General features: G+C 46.0%; 4 protein-coding genes across 6 annotated transcripts; 3 read left to right on the forward strand and 1 right to left on the reverse strand.

The window, feature by feature from the left end:
• Positions 1-508: 508 nt before the first annotated feature.
• On the forward strand, positions 509-1,084 carry LOC111067810 (chorion protein S15). Its single transcript, XM_022357121.2, has 2 exons — positions 509-619; positions 690-1,084. Exons 1-2 carry the CDS (start codon positions 608-610, stop codon positions 1,053-1,055), a joined length of 378 nt encoding a protein of 125 aa, XP_022212813.1. The 5' UTR covers positions 509-607; the 3' UTR covers positions 1,056-1,084.
• Positions 1,085-1,985: 901 nt separating this feature from the next.
• Positions 1,986-2,868, forward strand: LOC111067804 (chorion protein S19). The gene is made up of 2 exons (XM_022357113.2): positions 1,986-2,096; positions 2,223-2,868. The coding sequence occupies exons 1-2, from the start codon at positions 2,082-2,084 to the stop codon at positions 2,766-2,768; spliced, it is 561 nt and encodes a 186-aa protein (XP_022212805.2). The 5' UTR covers positions 1,986-2,081; the 3' UTR covers positions 2,769-2,868.
• Positions 2,869-4,297: 1,429 nt separating this feature from the next.
• Positions 4,298-4,919, forward strand: LOC111067785 (chorion protein S16). The gene is made up of 2 exons (XM_022357091.2): positions 4,298-4,689; positions 4,772-4,919. The coding sequence occupies exons 1-2, from the start codon at positions 4,359-4,361 to the stop codon at positions 4,861-4,863; spliced, it is 423 nt and encodes a 140-aa protein (XP_022212783.1). The 5' UTR covers positions 4,298-4,358; the 3' UTR covers positions 4,864-4,919.
• A 1,571-nt stretch (positions 4,920-6,490) lies between these two features.
• LOC111067735 (paramyosin, long form) lies at positions 6,491-19,913 on the reverse strand. Of its 3 annotated transcripts, XM_022357006.2 has the most exons (9): positions 19,532-19,913; positions 18,773-18,829; positions 16,007-16,093; positions 15,765-15,931; positions 13,128-13,999; positions 12,925-13,052; positions 12,747-12,859; positions 7,203-7,818; positions 6,491-7,124 (listed from the first exon to the last, which is right to left on the reverse strand). In XM_022357006.2, the coding sequence occupies exons 1-9, from the start codon at positions 19,652-19,654 to the stop codon at positions 6,648-6,650; spliced, it is 2,640 nt and encodes an 879-aa protein (XP_022212698.1). In that variant the 5' UTR covers positions 19,655-19,913; the 3' UTR covers positions 6,491-6,647. The 3 variants fall into 3 exon arrangements, with proteins under 3 accessions (XP_022212698.1, XP_022212699.1, XP_022212700.1); XM_022357007.2 differs by lacking the exons at positions 12,747-12,859; positions 12,925-13,052; positions 13,128-13,999; ... (2 more) ...; positions 18,773-18,829; positions 19,532-19,913 and adding exons at positions 10,464-11,531; positions 12,070-12,208; XM_022357008.2 differs by lacking the exons at positions 6,491-7,124; positions 7,203-7,818; positions 12,747-12,859; ... (4 more) ...; positions 18,773-18,829; positions 19,532-19,913 and adding exons at positions 10,277-11,531; positions 12,070-12,208; positions 12,286-12,428.
• Between the last annotated feature and the right edge of the window lie 413 nt (positions 19,914-20,326).

Raw genomic sequence — 20,326 nt, forward strand, 5'->3', positions numbered from 1 at the left:
TCATACAGCCTGCTTCCTTATACGGAACTCTCATTCAACGGAGCAGTTTTAGGCACTTTTACTACGAGTACACCCCCTAAAACACACTGAGCCAAGCCACCCACAGAACGTTAGCCCCAAGAATGTGCAATTGAAATGACAAATAATTTTACAACAAATTTTCGGTGCTCTATTGAAACGCGTTCGCGAGTTCATTGAGAAAGTCGTGTGTCGTCGGGGAGGGGGGGGGCTTGGACTGGGACAATCAGGCATCGGAACAATGGAACATCGCGTAACCCCAAGCGATTTTATAATGGCTCGCGACTCGAGCCAACAACAAGCCCACAACAAATGCAATGCAAATGGAATACATAAATTAAATACATATGTATGTATGTACATAAGTATGTATATGGATATGTACATTAAGCAATTATGTGTACACAGTATGGCACTATAATATATTTTGTATATAGTTTCGTATTCGATATGTGGATGTGGATCGTACGAGTATATAGGTCACGTATATATATCCAGTCAAATTTTCGCGTATAAAAGCGAGCGTTTCGGGCTGGGAAAGTTATAGTTTGATTGATTATCCCACAACCAACAAAACTAAGCATTCACCATGAAGTACCTGGTAAGTAGTCCTCCCAGCCGCTGTCCAGGGATCAGCCAACTAATCCTCGTGACTCCACCCCACCCTCTAGTTCGTCTGCATCAGCCTGGCCCTCTTCGCCTACATCAACGCCAATCCCGTGTACGGTGGTGGAAACCGTGGTGGATATGGCGGCGGCTACGACGGCGATCGTGTGGCTTATGAGCAGATCCTGGTGCCCTCTTATGGTCGTAGCCGTGGCGGATATGGCGGCGGCTATGAGCGTCCCCGTCCCCAGATCCTGCGATCGGCTCCCTCTGGTTCCAGCGCTGCGGCTGCTGCCTCCTCGGCCGCTGCTGTCATCGCACCTGGCAGCTACAGCCAGTATGTCGTGCCCAGTTACGAGATCGATGGCGGATACAACGGTCCCAGCCGCGGACATGGTGGCTATGGACATGGCGGACGCGGCGGCTACTAATTTCCTAATTTCCGAAACGAAACGAAACGAAACAAACACCTCAGTAGCAGCAACAGCAGCAGCAGCAGCAGCTATGCTCTGAGAAGAGGAAAATAAAAACGAACCAAACCAAAAATGGTGAATGTTGAACACAAACTTTTTTGCATATTGCGGGGGCCACAAAAAACCTTCAAGAGTATGGCATACTTTTCAGCGCAACATGCTTAACATTTTGGCAGGGTATTGAAGAGTTCTATGGAGCTCTAAAGCAGAATAGTTGGAGGAGAATATCATTCCTATTTCTTTCAAAGCTGGTCTTATAAAGCTTTGGCGAGGCAACTCCCCAGTAATATTTCCTAAAATTGTTCGGAAATAATTTTCGCCCTCGTATCAGACATTTATTGGGGTTGGAATTGTTAGCAAGTGAAAGATGGAAAATATACGAGTATGTGTGACAGAACGAACATTTATTCTGAGTATTATGAAGGAAAACTTGCCAAGCGAGAGCTTCTTTGCACTGCAGTTTGATTTGAAGCTGAGCTTCTCTCACGCATAAACATCTACGGATATAATCATTTAAGTTTCTTTTGAAAAACCCTCCCATGTGTGAGCTTTCTTTTGGGTTTATTGTCTCCAATCCAGCCGCATGTTTGCACGCCTGCCGCATCATCTGTTTAGGCAGCAGCCTAAGCATGCAACGGCCTGGCCACGCACCCCCCCCCCCACTGCAGTGCACTGGAGGTCAGCATCCAAATTTCCCAGATACGAAGCCAAAGCTGTGGGATGAGCCATGGTATTGGTATCAGAACGGGGGACACACAGCGCGAAACTGGCAGAACGACAAAGTTCGGGCCGGAGCTGAAGCTGAAGCTGAAGCTGAGAAATACGGGAGAAGCTTTGTGGAGCATCGCTGCTGGAGCCGTGATAAATTCGCGGCGAGATCACGTTTTGAGTGCCACAATAGTACCTTGCTTATATAAAGAACTGTGCGGGCCGTTTCATTTGTTAATTGTGCCAACTGAGCCGAGACACAAACATTATATAGCCATGAACACATTCGCTGTAAGTAAACTAGGCCGATCGATCGATGCATCCCCGCTCTCGGGATTATACGATCCGCAGTCCGCAGTCCGCAGTCCGCAGTTCGCAGTCCAGTGGCTAACCTCTAAACGCATCTTTCCCCTGCAGACTTTGGCAGTTCTCTTCTGCGCCTGCCTCATCGGCAGCTGCCACGGAATCTACGGCGGCGGTGGCGGCCATGGAGGCTACGGACGCCAGCAGGGAGGCTATGGACAGAGCTCCAATGGAGGTGCCGCTTCGGCTGCCAGCTCCGCTGCTGCCGCTGGCAATCAGCGTCCCGTAGAGATCATTGCCGGTGGACCCCGCGGTGGTTATGGCCAGGAGATCCTGCGCCCCATTCAGCTGGGCTATGGCGGACAATCGCAGCGTGGACCCCAGCACGGCAGCTACGGTCGTCGCGGTGGCTACGGACCACGCTGGACTGTCCAGCCAGCGGGCGCCACTCTCCTGTACCCCGGCCAGAACAACTACCGTGCCTATGTCTCGCCTCCGGAGTACACCAAGGTGGTGCTGCCCATCCGTCCCGCCGAGCCCGTGGCCAAGCTGTACATTCCGGAGAACCACTACGGCAGCCAGCAAGGCTACGGCAATCAGGGCAGCTACGGCCAGCAGCAGCAGCAGAGCTACAACGTCGAAGCTGGACCCAGATACTAGAAGGCTACTCTCCTCCTCCTCCGCCTCCACCTCAATCCCCCTTCTCAGTGTGGATTCGCTCCCGTGCAGCGCGAATAAAAAATACAAAAAGAAAACATAATCCCCATTCGGTTTTGTTGTATAGTTTTGGGCGTACGGCCAGTGGGGCTGTGTACGGGTATATCTGCTTCCGACTCGGGTCGGATTGAGCCAGAATTTGGGTCTTTATGCAGCTGCTTGCAGCTGTGCCACTCGAAATTCGATTGCAACTTTTTGGGGGGAATGTCTTTGAGTTTGTTTCTGGCCGAGAACGTGCTGTACAATTTGTTTACATTTTTTTTCACGCGGAGATCACTCGCTAACCGAGTTCCACAATCAAACTGGAACAGTCGAATTTCTCTGACTAAATTTATTGCCAATACTTACAGAAACAATAACTTAAGGAATTCGACTCTTTTTATAGAATTTCCATTTCCATCATAGAAAAGTATTTTACCTGCTTGTGGAACATTTTTCACCCATTTATTACCATTTCTTGGCATCGAAAGTCTCTTCCAAGAACCAACGAATGTTTGCTGATTTTCGTGAAATATTTTCTGGCAGGTAAGCAAAGTCTTTTGCTGACTTGTTTTGCGTCGGAGCTGTGGGGCCATTTAGCCACCTTCGCTTGACATTCGAGTCGCTTGAATGAATCACCCAGAGAACGGAGAATTCTTGGCTTGAAAGTTGCAGAATTCTGTGGAAAAAGAACGCAAAATAAACCAAATAATGTGGCTGTTCCTCTTGTAGAGTAAAGTAAAACCCCTCTGATTTTTCTGCTAACAGTTGTCAAACAAACGTTGGGTTCTTGCCAGCCTAGTCACTACTGTACCTGTGCTCAAGCTATCTATATACGCAGAAACCAAACGACTGACAGTTCTTGAAGCTGAGAGGCCGAACAAGCTTAGATTTACCCTCTCGAGTGTAGGAATTGGAATTCCGGATTGCGAATCGGAATCGGAATCGGAAGCAGCCTATCCACATTCCAGGGCATTGCCGGGCAGGGTTATCGGCTGAAATTAGAGACGGGGCTTCGTTCGTTCGTTCATTGATCCACCGAACAGAGCCGAACACAGCCGCCCCATAGAGATGCACAATGCGTACCAGCACAATGGTAGCCCCCGTGGCAAAGACCCGATACCGCACACACCAAAAGCGAACAGAGCGTGCCAAGCCGGGGGAAGTTGCTATCAATGGAGCGGGCAGCTTCTCTTCCCCGGGGTTGTGGTAGTCGTGGCTCCGTCTCTGTCACAATTTGGCGCGCAATTTCGATGAGCATAGAAATTGGAGACGCTGCCAGTGGAGTCTCCGGGCCTTATCAGGCTGGAGGGATGGGGAGGGGGGGGGGGCTGGTGCTGGTGATGCTGGCGCTGCGGGTCTGTCGGCCCCCCCGAAAGTGTTGCAGTTTCGTCATGGCCTGCCCCGCGGCAGTGGGCACCGACTGGGGTTTGGTCACGTCTGGGCAGCACACGAATCGCGGGCCAACTCAAATGGCATTGCTATAAAAGCAATTTGGACACTCGCTGTGGCTAATTAGTTACCGAAACAGTCGCTTCCTCGCACCACCAAAACATGTCCGCCAACAACATGCGTCTCCTGTGCCTGCTCCTGGCCTGCTACATCTCCGCCATTGTGGCCCACAGGCCCAGCTACCGGTCCGGTTCCGGTGGCTACGTGGATGTGGTCAGGGCCGCCGAAACGGCCGAGGCCCAGGCCGCTGCCCTCACCAATGCCGCTGGTGCTGCCGCCTCCGCCGCGAAACTGGACGGCGCCGATTGGCAAGCCCTCAACCGTTATGGCTGGGAGCAGGGCAGGCCTCTGCTGGCCAAGCGTTATGGTCCCCTCGACAATCTGTATGCCGCCGCCCTGCCACCGCGCTCCTTCGTGGCTGAAATCGATCCAGGTGGGTAACCTCTGAACAAACAAATACTCTGACCAATGCTAATGGCACTCCGTTCCGTTCCATTCCGTTCTCTCGATTGCAGTCTTCAAGAAGAGCCACTATGGCGGAGCTTATGGCGGCAAGAGCGTCACGCTCAACACTGGCGCCAAGGTGGCGGTGGCTGCTCTGAACTGAGGATCACATCCGATGCACTGGAGCAAAAGAAAGTCCTAATAAATAGTGATAGCTTAAAATGAAACTGTTTTTTCCTTCGACTGATCGAGTCCCTAGGGGTGAAGAAGAGGGAAACATTCACTCTCTCATGGAAGGGAACATTCTCATCTTTAAATTGGTCTTCCTTATCGAACTCTTCCTCCACTGCAGCTTCTATTTTGGCACACAAGTCCAAGATACTTTCATCGTTTATCTTTGGCATTCCCTAGCATTAAATTCCCCCCTAAGCTGTTCAAGCCATTTAGTGCAGCACCAAAAAACTCTCGTGTTTGTCTGGAATAATTGAATATTTTTTGTCGCTGAATCGTATTCAGAGGTTTAAATTCAAAAGTTTATTCGTATTTTCATGCAGTGCTAACAGTGAGCGGCCACAGGCTGTTACAGAAGAGCGGTAGCAGGCTGTTAAGCTGGCTGTTAACAGCGCTGTTGCTCTGTTAGAGCTGCTGCCCAGGAGTATTTCGAGGGAAACGAATTCAGGTTGCGAGATTCTATTCTAGGCTGTCCAGCCTGTCCAGGATCCTGACTACAAGTTATTTGTAGGTCATCACTTTTCAAGTGAAAACGTAGCAAAGCTCCAGATCCGGAGCAAATATTATAAATTTGATTTTATGCCCTACTAAAGAATCATTTCTTTGGTTTACTGCTGCTTTGGCGGGTTTCAGCCATCGATCTTTTGCTGTTAAACGCTTTAACAGCTTGAATGGTAGTGAGTGCATTCGAATCGAGTGGATTTCCTTATCAGTAAAAGCGCAACCAAAGGCAAAGTGGAAGAAGCGCTGTCTATTTCCCAGGATTAAGTTTGGGACGCTGACCAGTGATGGAATCAACAGGAAAAGTATCTGCTACCGGCAATACCCTCTCTACTCTACACCCATGTACTGTGCACTGTGTTCCCTTCCATTGTTTACCTCTTTCTGCCATTATTAAAATTGATCAATTGTTGTTTAGTTTATTATTATTATTTGTTATTATTATGAATAAAATTTCGTTTTATTGCAAGATACAAAGTAAAAAATGTGAAAATTGCTCAGTGTTGTTTTGGTTTTGTTTTTTAAAATCGAAAATGGGTTTCTTTGTTGCGAGCACACAGAAAATTTACCTACTAAACATAAAGTGAACTAAAAACAAATAGTAGAAGCGGTTGTAACTCGGGTAACGTATTGTAACTCGTTGCGCGTTTTCCATCTGCAATCTCCATCGACATTTTCAACGCCACATCCATCATTGATATTTGATTGTTATTTATTGAAAGCCAACAACTCTCTTCTCTGTCTCTCTCTCTCACTGTCTCTCTCTCTAATGCTAGATTTATATTTGTTCGCAAAAACTCTGCCAAAAGTTTTTCGTTGATTTTGGTTTTTTATTTGGTTTTTGGGTTTTCCAGGTTCATTATTTTAATTAAATTACATGAACTTCAAAATAGTATTATTATTATATAGATAGGATGTGTAGTGTTATTGTATTTATAGTGTATAACCTATACGAATCATCCCCCTCTGCCGCTACCGCCCTGTGGGGGATCTTGATCGCTTTCGACGGCGCGGGGATGGCAAACAAAATTTAAATTATAAAAAAACTTTCTCACGCATTTTCTCTGCTCCAATCTCGCACCTGAAATCTCATTGATCTTCCTCTCTGATTGATTGAGTTTTGAGTTTTGATTAAAAAATGATCTCTCTGCTTTTGGTTGGTGTTGGTCTGCTGAGGGTGTGGATATGGATGTGGATCTGGATCTGGATCTGGATCTATTCGGTGATCGTTCTTGTTGTCTCCTGGATGTACACCTGGGAGCCGGGCACGGTGGAGGTGGTGACGAATGTGCGGTGCTTGGCGCGGATCAGATTCAAGTTGGACTCGGCACAGTCGGCACGGTCCTCGGCGGCCTCCAGTTCGCGCTGGAAACGGCGCACACGGGTGGTGGTCTGCTGGGAGACGCCCTCCTGCTCGGACAGCTGGCGCCTGTAGATGTTGATCTTGGCAGTGGTCTTGTCGAGGGCATCCTGCAGCAGGATGATGTTCTTCTGGTCCTCCTCGCACTGCACGATCACCTCCTTGACGGTGCGCTCCTTCTTGCGCAGAATCTTGATGGTCTCGGCATGGCGACGCTTCTCCTCCTCCAGCTCCAGCTCCAGATCGCGAATGCGAGCCTCCAGTTTGCTGATGATGCGCTTGCTGCCGGCAACGGCATTCAGCTCAACCTCTTCCAGACGAATGGACAAGTTCTGCGAGGATTAAACACAACACACAGACACATAAGGATTAGACTGGGCATAGGGATAGTCCCGCAGCGAAAATCTCACCTTGACTTCGACTTCCAAAGACTTCTTGATGGTCTCAAGCTTGACAATGCGCTCCTGCTCCTCATGCACCTGCTCGACAACGTGCTTCAGCTCGACGGAGATCTTCTGGTAACGCTCGTCGCTGATGCGCAGCTCCTTGGACACCTCCTCGTAGTCGGAGGCGACCACGGTCAGCTCCTGCTCCAGCCGGGACTTGATCGAGACCAGGTTGACATTGGCAGTGCTCAGCTCGTTGATGCGAGTGCTGGCCTCCTCGTACTGCAGCTCCACGGTGCGCTTGGCACGATTGGCGCTGTCCAGGTGGGAGCGGGCCTCCTCCAGCTCGCCACTGAGACCGGCCAGGCGGCGCTGGGCGATGCCGTACTGGTCGAGGGTGGCCTGCAGCTGGCGCTGCACATCCTCGTAGTGGGCCTGGAGCTCGGTCAGCTGCAGCGACTGCTTCTTGATCACCTTCTGGAGATCGATGTTGGTCTTGTTGGCCACATCCAGGGACATCTCCAGCTCGGTGATCTGGATCTGCAGCTTCTTCTTGATGCGGATCACCTCGGTCTTCAGACGGGTCTCGGCCTCCACCACACGGGCACTGAGCTGCTCGATCTCGATCGAGGTCTGCTTGCTGCAGGAGGGGAAGTCCCAAAAGGGTTAAGTGAAACATTGAAACAGTTTTGGAATCGATATCAATCCAATAAATATGGAAAGTTTCTGCTGGCCATGTGCCCCACCCCCGAAATGCGCTTTACCTCGTGTGACGATTTTTCTCTCACTCCGATGTTTCGCTTTGCTCGCTTTATTTTTGGCCCCAATGTTCTGACCCACAAAATTGCATTTTCCCCAATGCTCAGCACTAAACCGAAACCACTCTGAAAGCACTCAGGTGCTCTGGCTTTGGCTCTGGCTCTGCCTCTGTCTCTGGCATTGTCAAAATTGTTTCATTGTTTTAGCTTTTTGCTGCCGATGCCGCTGCTTGGGCTGCTGCATGGGCGATTTTCATTGCAAAGAGTCGCGATTATTTTTACGCTTGATAAAGACATCGAACTTGTCACAAATAGCTTGGGTTTACATGCCAAACTATTTGCTAAGTAGTTCCTTTTTTCTGTTGTTGTTGGGCTGTTTGGGGGTGCATCATGCGTCTATTTTTAGGCGGTAGGTGTAGGTGAAGTCTTCAAGTCTTCTGTGCCAACTAAATTTTGAGTAATGTTTGTATTTCTGTTATCCCAATTTAATCAAGAGGTAAATAGATTACCAGAACTAGTAAAGGTACAGCCTTAGATATGGCAAATAGAAAGTTTGCAGGATGATTTATTTATTCCTGCAAGAGCTCTGCAAATGGATGTTGTTGCACCCTGAATCTGATACTTACTTTACTTACTATATGTAATTTTGTCTTTCCCCCAGATCCACATTCTGCAAACTCTTTAAGAGAGTTTTAGCATGGCTTTGTTGTTGAATGTTTCATGGTTAATATGTCTAATGGAAATGGAATTTAAATCTGTTGCCAAACCCCCCCACATATTCCACTTCCACTTTTAGTTCTACTTCTAAAAGTGACTTTAGAATCTGCGTCTATTTGTCTGTGAAAGATCTATCTGGCCCACAGCTCCCACGCTCAACTGTCAGAGATCCATCATTCGGATCATCTTTTCATGGCTCTCTGCTATGGTCCTATCCCATCCTAGTCTGCTGCGGGCCCCACACTCTTCTGGTTACTTAATCTTAATCTTCTGTGTGCCCATTGCTGTCGCCTTGCCAAGGTATTTGGTCTATGTGTGTGTGTGAGTATTTTTCATTTAGATTTCAATTTTTCCCCTGCCATTGTCTTCAATGTTTATTTGTCTACGCAAAAATATTTCTTAGCTTGATTTTATTTTCAATTTTTTTCGCATTTTCTTTCGTGTTGTTGCTGTCATGCGCCCAAGTTTTCGTTGCTTTCAAAATAAAATAAATCTTTATATTTTGTCGAATTTTTGAAGGACAGACCACAAGACAATAGTTTGTCGGGGCCACCATCTACGCGCATACAAGACGAATCCCTGACGGACGGCTGTGGAATCTGGCATCTGAAATACCTGAGGCTGTGGGTGCGAAACATGATCATGGCGATCGGTGTGAACATTTTATGATTTCTAAAGGGGTTTGAGGTCACATCACATGCGAATTTCATGTCAGATTTATGGGGGAAAATATAAAAAGAACTAAAGAACACGAAGTTTTATCATTAGCAGTGGCTTAGAACATCTATATCTATATACATGTATGCATCTATATGGTATATTTTTTGAGTAACTATTTGCCATGCCCATAATAAATAATAATGGAATTATTTTGACTCTATTGAAATTTTCTGAAAATATTTATATCTGGCTCCCTATGGTGTCTAACCCTTTAAGAAATGAGAATAAATTAAGACTGAAGATCTACAAAACCAACCTAAGAGTTGCTTAAAAATCCTAAAATCCATCTATTTGCTTAAAGCAATAAACGTAGGATTGGATCAGAAAGCTTAGAGACCTACAAAACTACAAGTAAAGTAGATATTTTGATATTCTGGTCAAAAATATCATTAAAACAATTTGCACAAAATTCGACTCCTTAAAACTTCCCAATACACCAGATAAGATCCAAGATCGCTTTCATTTCCTATATATCATAAGCAATATATCGAATTGTTGGCAATGTTCTCTGCAATTAGCCATGGGGGTAGAAATGTGGTGCTTAATTTTACAGAAATAATTCACACAAAATTGAACAACAGTCACAATGCGATGTAAATGGCTTAAAACGTAGGTACATTAGAATGAAGGGAAAAGAAAAGAAACGAAAATAAATTTGTGCAGTTCTGCAGACCAGACAAATAGAGACAAAGAGACAGAGAAATGTCGGATGCGGATGCGGAGGCGGAGGCGGCGACAGAGGATGCACAAAATTTGAGGTACAATTCAAAAATGTTCGCATTTATTCTAAAATTGTCTGGGGGCTAGAATTTAATTGAAAACGCCAAAGTTAATCGTTTCGTGTGTGTCTGTGGGGAATGCTGATGGGTGGATGGGTGGATGGGTGGATGGATGGATGGATGGATGGCTGGGCTGATGGGCGGCTTGGTGGGGGTTGGAAAGGACGCGGAAAAACCAAGCTTTTGAGGGAAGACTATGACCGGAAAGGGTTAGGGCCTAGTGCTTCCAGTATATATAGCTATAGTCCTTGAGCTTGGGATGTGTGCGGGCGACCTTGCGACAGATCCAACACTTATCCTCTATACCGCACCTGCTATCCGCGTAGAACTCGACGGTCTTCTGATTGAGCGACGATAGCTGGCGCTTCACATTGTGGAGCGAGGAGGAGACGCGATGGTCGAGCTTGTCGACCAGGCGATCGTCCATCAGCTCGATGTGAAGGGTATGGGCACGCAGCTGGCCATCGACGGGGGAGGTGGAACGACCGCGCGAAATGGCGCGACTCGACCGAACCATCGTTTGGGACATGAAGTTCTCCTCCTGCTGTTTGGCCGTCTTCATGTTCCGCTCCGACTCGGAGAGCAGCGCCTGGGCAATGGCGCTGGCGGACTTGCCGCGTATCGATCGCTTAAAGTCGTCCGACATTTGATCAACTTCGTTGTCCAGCTCGATCTTTCGAATGCGCTGCAATATCTTTTGCGTATCGCGTTTGATCAGATCCTCGAGCTCTTCCTGGCGCTGACGACGGCGCTGGCGCGATCTCTCAACAACTGTGTCCGGTTCAATGTGCTTGGCCACACGCGACGCGTCGACAAGCTTCTGCAAACTGAACGGCGTCCGTTTCTTGGACCGAAAACTGAGCAGAATCTCATCGGCACGGGCCGCGCAGGTGCGCGACAGGCGCACGATCTCATCGGCCGTATACTTGCGTACCGTATTCGAGGCGCGATATTGCGACAGTCCCCGCTCGCTCACCCACGGCAGGTGCGGCTGCACCACCTTCAGACCCTTCGCCTTTGCGTCCAGATAGTCCAGCATCGGCTGGTAGAAGTTCATCGTGTAGCCATAGTTATCCTCGTAGGTGTTCGTGTGCCTCAGCCGCGAGGGGCGCTGCTTCAATGCGAGCGACATAATTTCAAGGGGGGTGGGGCGATTGGATAGGATGGAGGGAATGAGAGAGCGAGAGAGAGGGAGAGAGTGTCTGTGTGCTTAGAGTACTCAAATTAAAGCTACGAATGTTGCTCGGATGTTGCTCTGTCGCTCTGTCGCTGTGTCGCTCTGTCGCTTGTCTTCTGGGTGCCGCTGTCGTCGCTCTCCTCTTCGTTTTGGCAGCAGTTTCTGTGTCGCTTTGCAAATAAATTTTCAAATTTGTCGAAATCTATAAAAAGATTGCATTTCGGTGTTCAGCTGTTGGCATCGACCAAAGGTATGAGAGCATAATGACGACAACACCGTACTACAACAACATCATCATCATTATCCTCATCATCATGATGATGATCGTTTGTTGGCAGTGCAGTCAATGTGTGGTTGGGGCTCGCTCCTTGGCTATGATTGATTCATTTTGGCAGTGCTCTCGTTGACAATGTCATAACAGCAACTCAGAAGCAATGGATATCTTTATGCAATATTATCACATTGTTTTGCTTGCGATAGACAAAGGAATTCGCCTCCTAGAAAGTCTAGAAAAAGAGTCCACTGAGGGTATATCCATATCTGAAGTACGGCCATAAAATGGGTTCATTCTGATCAGTTCCTTCCACAGAACTTCAGATTTAAGTATAAAGGAAAGACACTCTTGAGATATCTGCCACTTAAAGTTTGCTTCAATGAATATCTGTCTTTGTTTTTCAATCACAGCCAAGCCAGTTGCCACCAATTCCAATTGGAAGCCAAATATTCACATATCGACCTACCTGTTGCTTGAGAACTTCCACACTTCAAATCAAATCAAACTTCCACTTATCGCATACCAAAATGTTCTCACAAAAGAGATCTTTCGATTTTCAACGAAAAACGATTGTGTAATACTCGTGGCAGCAACTGCGCAATTTTCTGTGGGGTTGGAGTGCAATTTCATAGATAAAACAAACAACATCTACAATATTCTTGGAGGGGACATTACAACCCACTTCTTCTGTACTGAGCCTGTGTGTGTGTGTGTGCCCCTTGGTGGTGGTGGTGGTGGTGGTGGCAGGATCGAATCTTGCCTTGCTGCGCGCTTGCCTAGAAAACTAATGCCGTTGCTTTGTGCGCGACTATAGAACTCGAACTGATCGGCACGGGCTAAATGGGTCAATTTGATATCAAATCTGTTGGCTGGCCATTGGCAATTGGCAGCGATTGCAAAACAATCGATTGGTTTACCCCCCCGACCGCCCCGACCCAATCGATCGGGGGCCTTCTGTGGGCTTCCGCTTTGGCAGGGGAAACACTGCGAATAAGTGATTGACCTTCGTCAATCGACGGCAGTTGTCACCGTCACCGTCACCGTCGCTGTCAGACAGGAAGACAGAGGCGTGCGCATTTTGTGGGGGCTGGGCGGGGCACTTCCGAGGGGACAAAGGGGGGATTGGATAGAAGATTCACTTACCGAATAGCCTCAACCTCCTCATCCTTCTCGGCCAGACGACGCTCGGCGTCGTGACGGTACTGGTTGAAGTCGCCGGCCAAACGCTGACCACGCTGCTCCTCAGCCTTGCGGCCCTGCAGATATCAAATAAATATAGAGAATACAGTTCAGTCCACAATCAGTCTGAGTGTCAGCTTACAGCCTCGGCTTCCTTGTAGGCAGCGGTCAGCTCATCGCGCTCGTTCTCCAGGCGACGCAGCTCCAGTTCCAGCTCGTGCAGACGACGGTTCAGTTCGTTGATGGCGCCCTTGGCGTCATGCAGATCATCTGGAACACAGAAAACACGGCAGATTAATAAGCAATCGAGTTGTCAGTAGGGGGTAGGGGTAGGGGTATACGCACCGCCCAACTTCTTGTTCTCGCGGGCCAACTGGTTGTTGTTGTCCTTGACCTTGTCCAACTCGTGCACGGTGCGGACCAGATCGATCTGCTTGTTCTTCAGATCGCGCTGGCTGGTCTCGAACAGGACGATGGTCTCGTCGAGGCGGCTCTTCAGCTCCACGTTGTGCTTCTCCAGGGTGTTGACGGCCTTGGTGAGCTCCCGGCAGCTGTTGTTGGACTTCTCCAGATCGATGATGAGCACCTCCACTTCGCTGGACAGACGGGTCTTGGTCTTCTCCAAGTTGTTGACCTTGACGATGAGGGACTCGATGTGCTCCTCCAGTTCGGTGATGCGCACCTGGTACTTGCGACGAATCTCTTCGACCTCCTCGGCACGGGCTGCCGCTTCTGCAGTCCACTTGTTCTGCCAGGAAGCGGCATCGGCATTGGCCTTGACCAACTGACGTTCCAAGTCGATGCGCGCCTCTGACTCTTCCTCGAGTTGATTGCGAATCGAGTCCAATTCGATCTCAACCTGATGCAGAGAAGATTCGAGCATGGAGCGACGACGGTCCTCGTCTTCCAAGCGGCGGCGAGCATCCTCCAGCTGGGAGATGACCTGGCTCTTGGAAAACGAGACAGTGTCGAGCTGCACTTTGAGATCTTGGACGTCCTTGATCAGCTCAATGTTCTCCTGCGAGAGGCGAGATTTATGCGATGTGATATCGATCACGGTGCGGTTGAGCTCCTCGATTTTCACATTTAGCTCCGAGATGGAGATCTCCAGCTTGGAGATGTGCTTCTCCGACACAATCTTCTCCTTGTTGTAGACCTCGATTTGGGAGAGCAGCTCGTAGACTTCGGCCTGGAATTTGGCCTTGTCCTTCTCGGCTCTGCAAGCAAACACATCTCCAGTTTAATGACACTGCTCTCTGGCTCTCTGGCCTCTCTCTCTCTCGATACTCTGCTGCATGGATACTTAGGATTTGGCCCAAGCGTGTGACTTAGCGCGGCGGAGGCTTGAATTGGCTTGGATGGAGAAAGCGCAGCATGCGGCAAGCTTTCGCATATCGTCCCATCGTTCGTTTCATATACGCCCCCGGATCAGATGCAGCTTTTGATTTCTCTCTGTCCGAAAGCTCAACGATACGGATGATCGATATGCGAAAGCTGCGATGCCCAGGCTAAAGGTTAAGATCATGTTTATGTCTGTCCGTCTGTCTGTCTGCCCTGGAAGCAAGCTACATTACACATTTATTTTTCGTAGTACTGCGTATATGTAACTCAAATACATTTTCCCACTTCTGCCACTTGCCACCCACAAGCTGAAAAGCCAGAAAACGTATCGAATTTCCATAATACTCAATTGGACGGAAAGAGACAACAACAACGAAACAATCAACACACACAGTTTTTCCCTCTATATTGTGGTATGATTCAATCAAAGACATATTTGGGTTGGGGCGTTGGTGCAAACGAGAGAGACGGAGAGAGACAGAGAGAGACAAACAAAGAGACCGACCTCTCTGCTCTGCTCTGCTCTGCTCAAGAATTTAGATGAAAATTTCAAAATTTTCTATAAATAAATTCCTTAACAAAAACGAAATACAAATATTAGCCGCTGCCAGCCAGCCAGCCAGCCAGCCAGCCCCTCTGTTGGTTGTTGTGGAACAACATATGGTTGCAAAACTTTACAACAACAAAAGGCAGAGCTTTCAACAACAAAAGCTCTCAAACTAGCCGTTAAACGGAAAGAAATAAATGCGCAAACTCGGGGCGCACCTTTGGGTGGATCTGTTTGAGGTGGTGGCATGGATCGATGGGTGACTGGATCTGGATAAACCTTAGGGGGTTTCAATGCCCAACTGTTTGTTTACGATCTACGAAACGATCTGAGTGTGAGCATCCTACCTATGATCAGAATGATCTACCTTTCGGTTAGCCTTGAAGTGCAAAATGATTTTGAAATGGTCTCAGCGATATTTATTTTTGGAAATGGCTTCGATTTGGAAATATGAGAGCGGCCAGCAACAGCCGAAAGTTGCTCGAATCTCTGGCTATCTCTGGGTATATGGATGTATGGATCGGTATGTATGTATGTACATATTTATGTATGAATTTGTTCTTTAGTTTCGGCCACAATTCGTGTCAATAGAACTTGCAAGCGATGCAACTCTTCTTTGCTATTTGTTTGCTTTATGTGTGCCACTATCCCCCCGCGGCCATTTCGCGTGTCATGGCATTTTGATGAATTGTTTATGATCTGGGGCTCGCTCTTCGTGGGTTGGTTGGGCAGGGGGGAGAGAGGTTCTTTTTGGGTCAGCAGGGCAGCGGGGCAGCGGGGCAGCGGGCAGCGGGCAGCGCAAGGTTAGAGCAAAGCCGGTGCATTGTGTTGTGTTACTGCACGCGATCGGGAGAGAGACATTGAAATGTCCGAGAAATGCCAGCTGACGCCACTTGATCAACATCATTCAACATAAGAAAACAAAACAAACAAAAAAATAATATGGAAATGGCCAAGATGATCATGATGATGGGGTGGGGGTTGGTGGTTGGTGGTTGGGGATGTTTATGTTTTTTTTTTTGGCTACATTTTCTAGGTCATGTTTAGGATCTGCGATGATGATCTGCGACGAGTATTGTATGTGAGTTGCCCACCTAGCCTTGTTTTTCGTTAGGATTTCAACCTGTTCCTGGAAATCCGTAATAATTTCGTTGTGCTTCTTCTTCAGGATAATGGTGGTCTCCTCGGATTCAAGATGAACATCCTCAAGCAGCTTGCGGAGCTTCAAGAGCTCAGCATCACGCTTGCGGTTGGCCTCAAACTGCACGAAAACAAAGTTAATCAATCTCATGGATATATACATATATATTTAATATTTATATATAGACGAACTTACTTGATGTTCAGCACCACCTTCAGCCTCCTCGAGACGCTCGGACATCTGTATGACCTGAACGCTGAGATCGGCTTTCTCCCGCTCGATCTGATTAACGGAAGAAAAAGGTGAGAAATTTGTGTACATTAGAATTAGAAATTTTGACATGGACTTTGCCTTTTGGTTATATTTCATAATTTAGAAAGATTGCTATTAATAGAGCTCTATGCTCTATGGCCATTTCCAACAGGCCATAATAAAAATTATAAATCACATTAATCAGTCAAAAATAATTATGCACATGCAACACCTAAAATAACAATGGCATCGTGCCAGGAAATCTTCATCGCCCATCCTCCGCATAGAGGTACTCGTAGGTGTGTGCAATGCATCTCCGATTGTGGGTGCCTTTGCCTACACTCGTACATATATCTATGTGTATGTATATTGCATTTCCAAAAAGGCATTCGAAGAGTTTTTCGGTTGAACAGAAACATTTTTCTATCTCTCGGCCCCTCCTATATCTATCGAAATATTTGCATTTCGCCTTTTGGTCGACCTCGTTTAGGCTGTTTCTTGCGAATTGTAATTAAATGGTATTTTATGTGGGGAGCCTCTGGTATTTGGAGCTGTCAGATGGCAGACATGGGAGCCAGCAATTGATGAGGAACAGTCTATATGGTATATGGCGTATATATGGCAAATTTTCACTACATTTTCCTACAAAAATGAGGCAATTTTCGAACATCCCCCCAAGAGGGATTTAATCTCTCCTGCTGAACAATCTGTTTATGATAATATGTACCTATACGTAGCATAGTTGCTTTGCTATTCTGCCACAAAGGCCACGTAAGTACGAGAGCCGTAAATCCATTTGCGCCATATGTATCTTGCAGATACATGTTTTAGCTTTTGCCGCCCATGTGCATATGTACATATGTATCTACAGATCTACAGATACGAATCACGAATCTTAGAACAAATATATGCCAGGCGGTGTGAAAACTTTTAATGTGCAAGAAAATTATTTAATTTTCCCACAAGCACACACAAATACAGATGCTCAGATACACAGATACACAGATAAAGATACAGATACACAGATACAGAAGATCTTTTAGAGACGAGCAAAAATTCCTCTCCTCTCAATGATTCGGCCGATGATGATGATGATGGCTTTTCGACCACTTTATTTTCCTTTCTTTCTTTCATTTTCTCTCTACGATCTACAAGTTTTCGGCTGTTCATATTTTTGTTGTTGTTTTTGTTCTTCTCAGGTCTTCAAGTTAATCATTCGCTTCTCTGTATTGAATGTCGTGCGCTAATTTTAGCCATTTTGTTCCATATTATGAGTGCCAGTGAGTGTGCGAGTGTGCGAGTGTTCGAGTGAGTGTGTCAGAGTGAGTGTGTCAGAGTGAGTGTGTGCTTGTGAGTTTCTAGAGATACTCGATATATATGGATGAGCTGCGGGTGTGAGTATGCCACGGTATGCGGGCCGCTCTTTAATCCATAAAGCAAAAGTAATTAAAATAATATTTCCAACAAAATATGAAGCAAATTCCATTCCATCCCATTCGCCTGCGTGGCAGCAGTCGCTCGCACCAGAACATGCCGCATTTTCTAAATTTGTAATGGCAAACAGGAACGGAACCCGCAAAAACTGAACAACTGAAAAGAGTCTGGGCCAGGCCAGGCCAGGCCGGTCGGCAGCTGAATGAAGTGCACTTTTCCGCATGCGAATTTTCCACTTTTCTTTCGGCTTCTTCGCTGCTGCCACTTTGTGTGTTTGCAATGACAAATGCAAATACAAATTCAAATTCAAATGCAAATGCAAAATCATTTATCAATGCTCCGCCCCGAAAGCTATTGAAGTTCAATGCACATCATTATCATTTACTTTCTCGCTCAGAAGGAACTCTCCTCTCCTCTCCGATGGGGTTGCTGGGTATTCTTAGATTCCTCTCTAAATGCAACAATTTGTTGCTTTGCTGCATTTGTTTGCTGCGTTTTCTATCCGCTTTTTCTAGCATCTTTTACTTTTTTATCTTTTTTCTATTTGTCTATTTTTCTATTTTGATTTTATTTTTGTTTTTTGGCTTTTTCCACATATTTTTGCTGTTTTTAGGGTGACATTTGCGCGAAGCGACCAAAAGTGAATAATTGTCTTGGCCTGGCGCTTTCATTTCGATTGCGATTCGGAGAATGTTTTTTTCCACCCATTAAGCAGGTGGACATTTTTTGTGCCCTGTGCAAAGTCGCAAAGTCATATCAGGTGTAGCTACATTTGCAATTTACAAGTACAATTCCAAGGTGTAGGTTCTTGGGATCCCCCGTATTTTCCATTCTAAATCTATTAAAAGTTCTATGAAGTTTCGTATTTATCTATTTATCGTACAGAAGATTATTAAATAAAAAACTATGGTATTTGACTATTTTACCAACTGAAGTCCCAGTAGCTATTAGTATCTAAGGGGTACAGGACTATTCTGCATAACTTTATTCAGTAGAACATAATTTTTCCAGAACTAAATATATGACTAAAAAGATCTCCCAAAGAGGATTGATTATAATGATAAATCCATGACTAAACAGCTTCTCCATAAAAATCACCAAAAACTTCCTTCAAAAAGCTTAAAAATGATACAAAGTATTTTCCAGAACAAATTATGACTAAAAACATCCGCCATAAAAAAATAAACACCAAAAATAGCTATACTATATTTATGTATGTATGTACCTATATTGGTATTAATAGGTATATAAATCATGTTCATCTGTATTACTCACCCTTTGACGCAATTCACGTTCAACTTCAAGATCATCGTGGAGCAAACGGATCTTGTCCTGCAAGAAAATTGTGAATAAATATTCAGATCAGTGATCTTTAATTTCAATTATCGGTTTTCGAAACTATATCATTATTGGAACATTTTGAACACTTAAACACACAGGCATTTATATTCGTCACACATTTTTCTCCGATGTTTTTCTATATATCTCGCGGTGGGTGTCATTACATAATTTTTAGCAATGCATATACATATGTATGTGCGGGTACATATCGGATACATATAGACATCTAGAAATTTTGCTTGCTACACGGATTTCTATATTTCCACACACAAAAACGCGGCGAGAATTTAACACACACATGGAGACAGAGAGATATATATATACAGATATTATAGATATACATATATACTGTATATGCATACAGATGTCTACGGTATATATATACTACTGTGTATTTGATTAGAGTGTAGATGGGTGTAGATTTTTCTTCGGGTTTTCTTAGTTTGTTTTTCTTATTTCTTGATTATTTTTTCTGTTCTACACAGACATATAGAGAGAAAGAGAAGAGTTCTCTTGGGTTTTTATTTTAAAAAGATTTGGCGCACACGCATTTCGATTATTCTTTCGTTTTTTTTTTTTCATTTAAGATTCATTTCTGTTTTTTTTTTCTCGTCGAGATTCCTTTGGTTTATTGTGGGGTTAGATGTGATGGCCTGAACCGGACTGTCCTGTCCGCTGACGGTGGTCTCTTACCTCCAAGCGGGAGAGCGAGCTCAGGTCCTGGATGTATTCGATGTTGACATCGGCACCACCGGGTCCGGTCGATGTGGCCCGGTAGGAGTATTTCGAAGAGCGTACAGCCTGCGATGACGACATTCTGCTATGTCAGATTTGCCTGGTATCCTGGGTCCTCTAAATTAATTCAATCGTTACGCGTTTGATCGCGATTTTCAAAATATATAAAACAAATTTTTTTTTGTATTTTCCCAAGCGAAAATCTCTACAGCACCGCACGCAGTTTTGTAGTTGTCACCGAGTCACCGAAAAAATTCGTAATAAACGTCGGAGTGAGGCTGGTGATCTACTGAACAAGAGATCCCGTTGTCGTTCGAATAAAGAGTATTTCGTTGATTTGGGCTCTGGTCCGCAAGTCTTTTCGTCTATATCAGCGATTGTCGGATGCTTTCACCATTCGGCTGCAGTCGGCTTCCCTTCGGATCGGCGACGACCTGAGTGTGCTTTTTCTGAGACAGAATTCGGGTGCCTGCCTGCCTGCCTGCCTGCCCCCCTATCTCATTTGAGTTCCATCCTATGTGTTTTTGAGTGAGTTTTCATGCGGCGTGCTGCTGTGTTAATTGCTCGCTTGTGTGGAAAATTCTTTGATTTTTCTTTCGGCTTTTCGGCTGCTTGTGTGAACGCATTTTCACGCTTGCTTTTCGCTGAGAGTTTTACCCCCAACCGAAAATAAACTCAAAGCATATGTTTCTCTTTTCTTTTCTTTTCTTTTCTTTTTGCTTACCTGTAATTAGCCTATGTCATTCCTGTGTC

The sequence above is a fragment of the Drosophila obscura genome, unplaced genomic scaffold (assembly GCF_018151105.1).
Source record: "Drosophila obscura isolate BZ-5 IFL unplaced genomic scaffold, ASM1815110v1 contig_181, whole genome shotgun sequence".
Classification (NCBI taxonomy): domain Eukaryota; kingdom Metazoa; phylum Arthropoda; class Insecta; order Diptera; family Drosophilidae; genus Drosophila; species Drosophila obscura.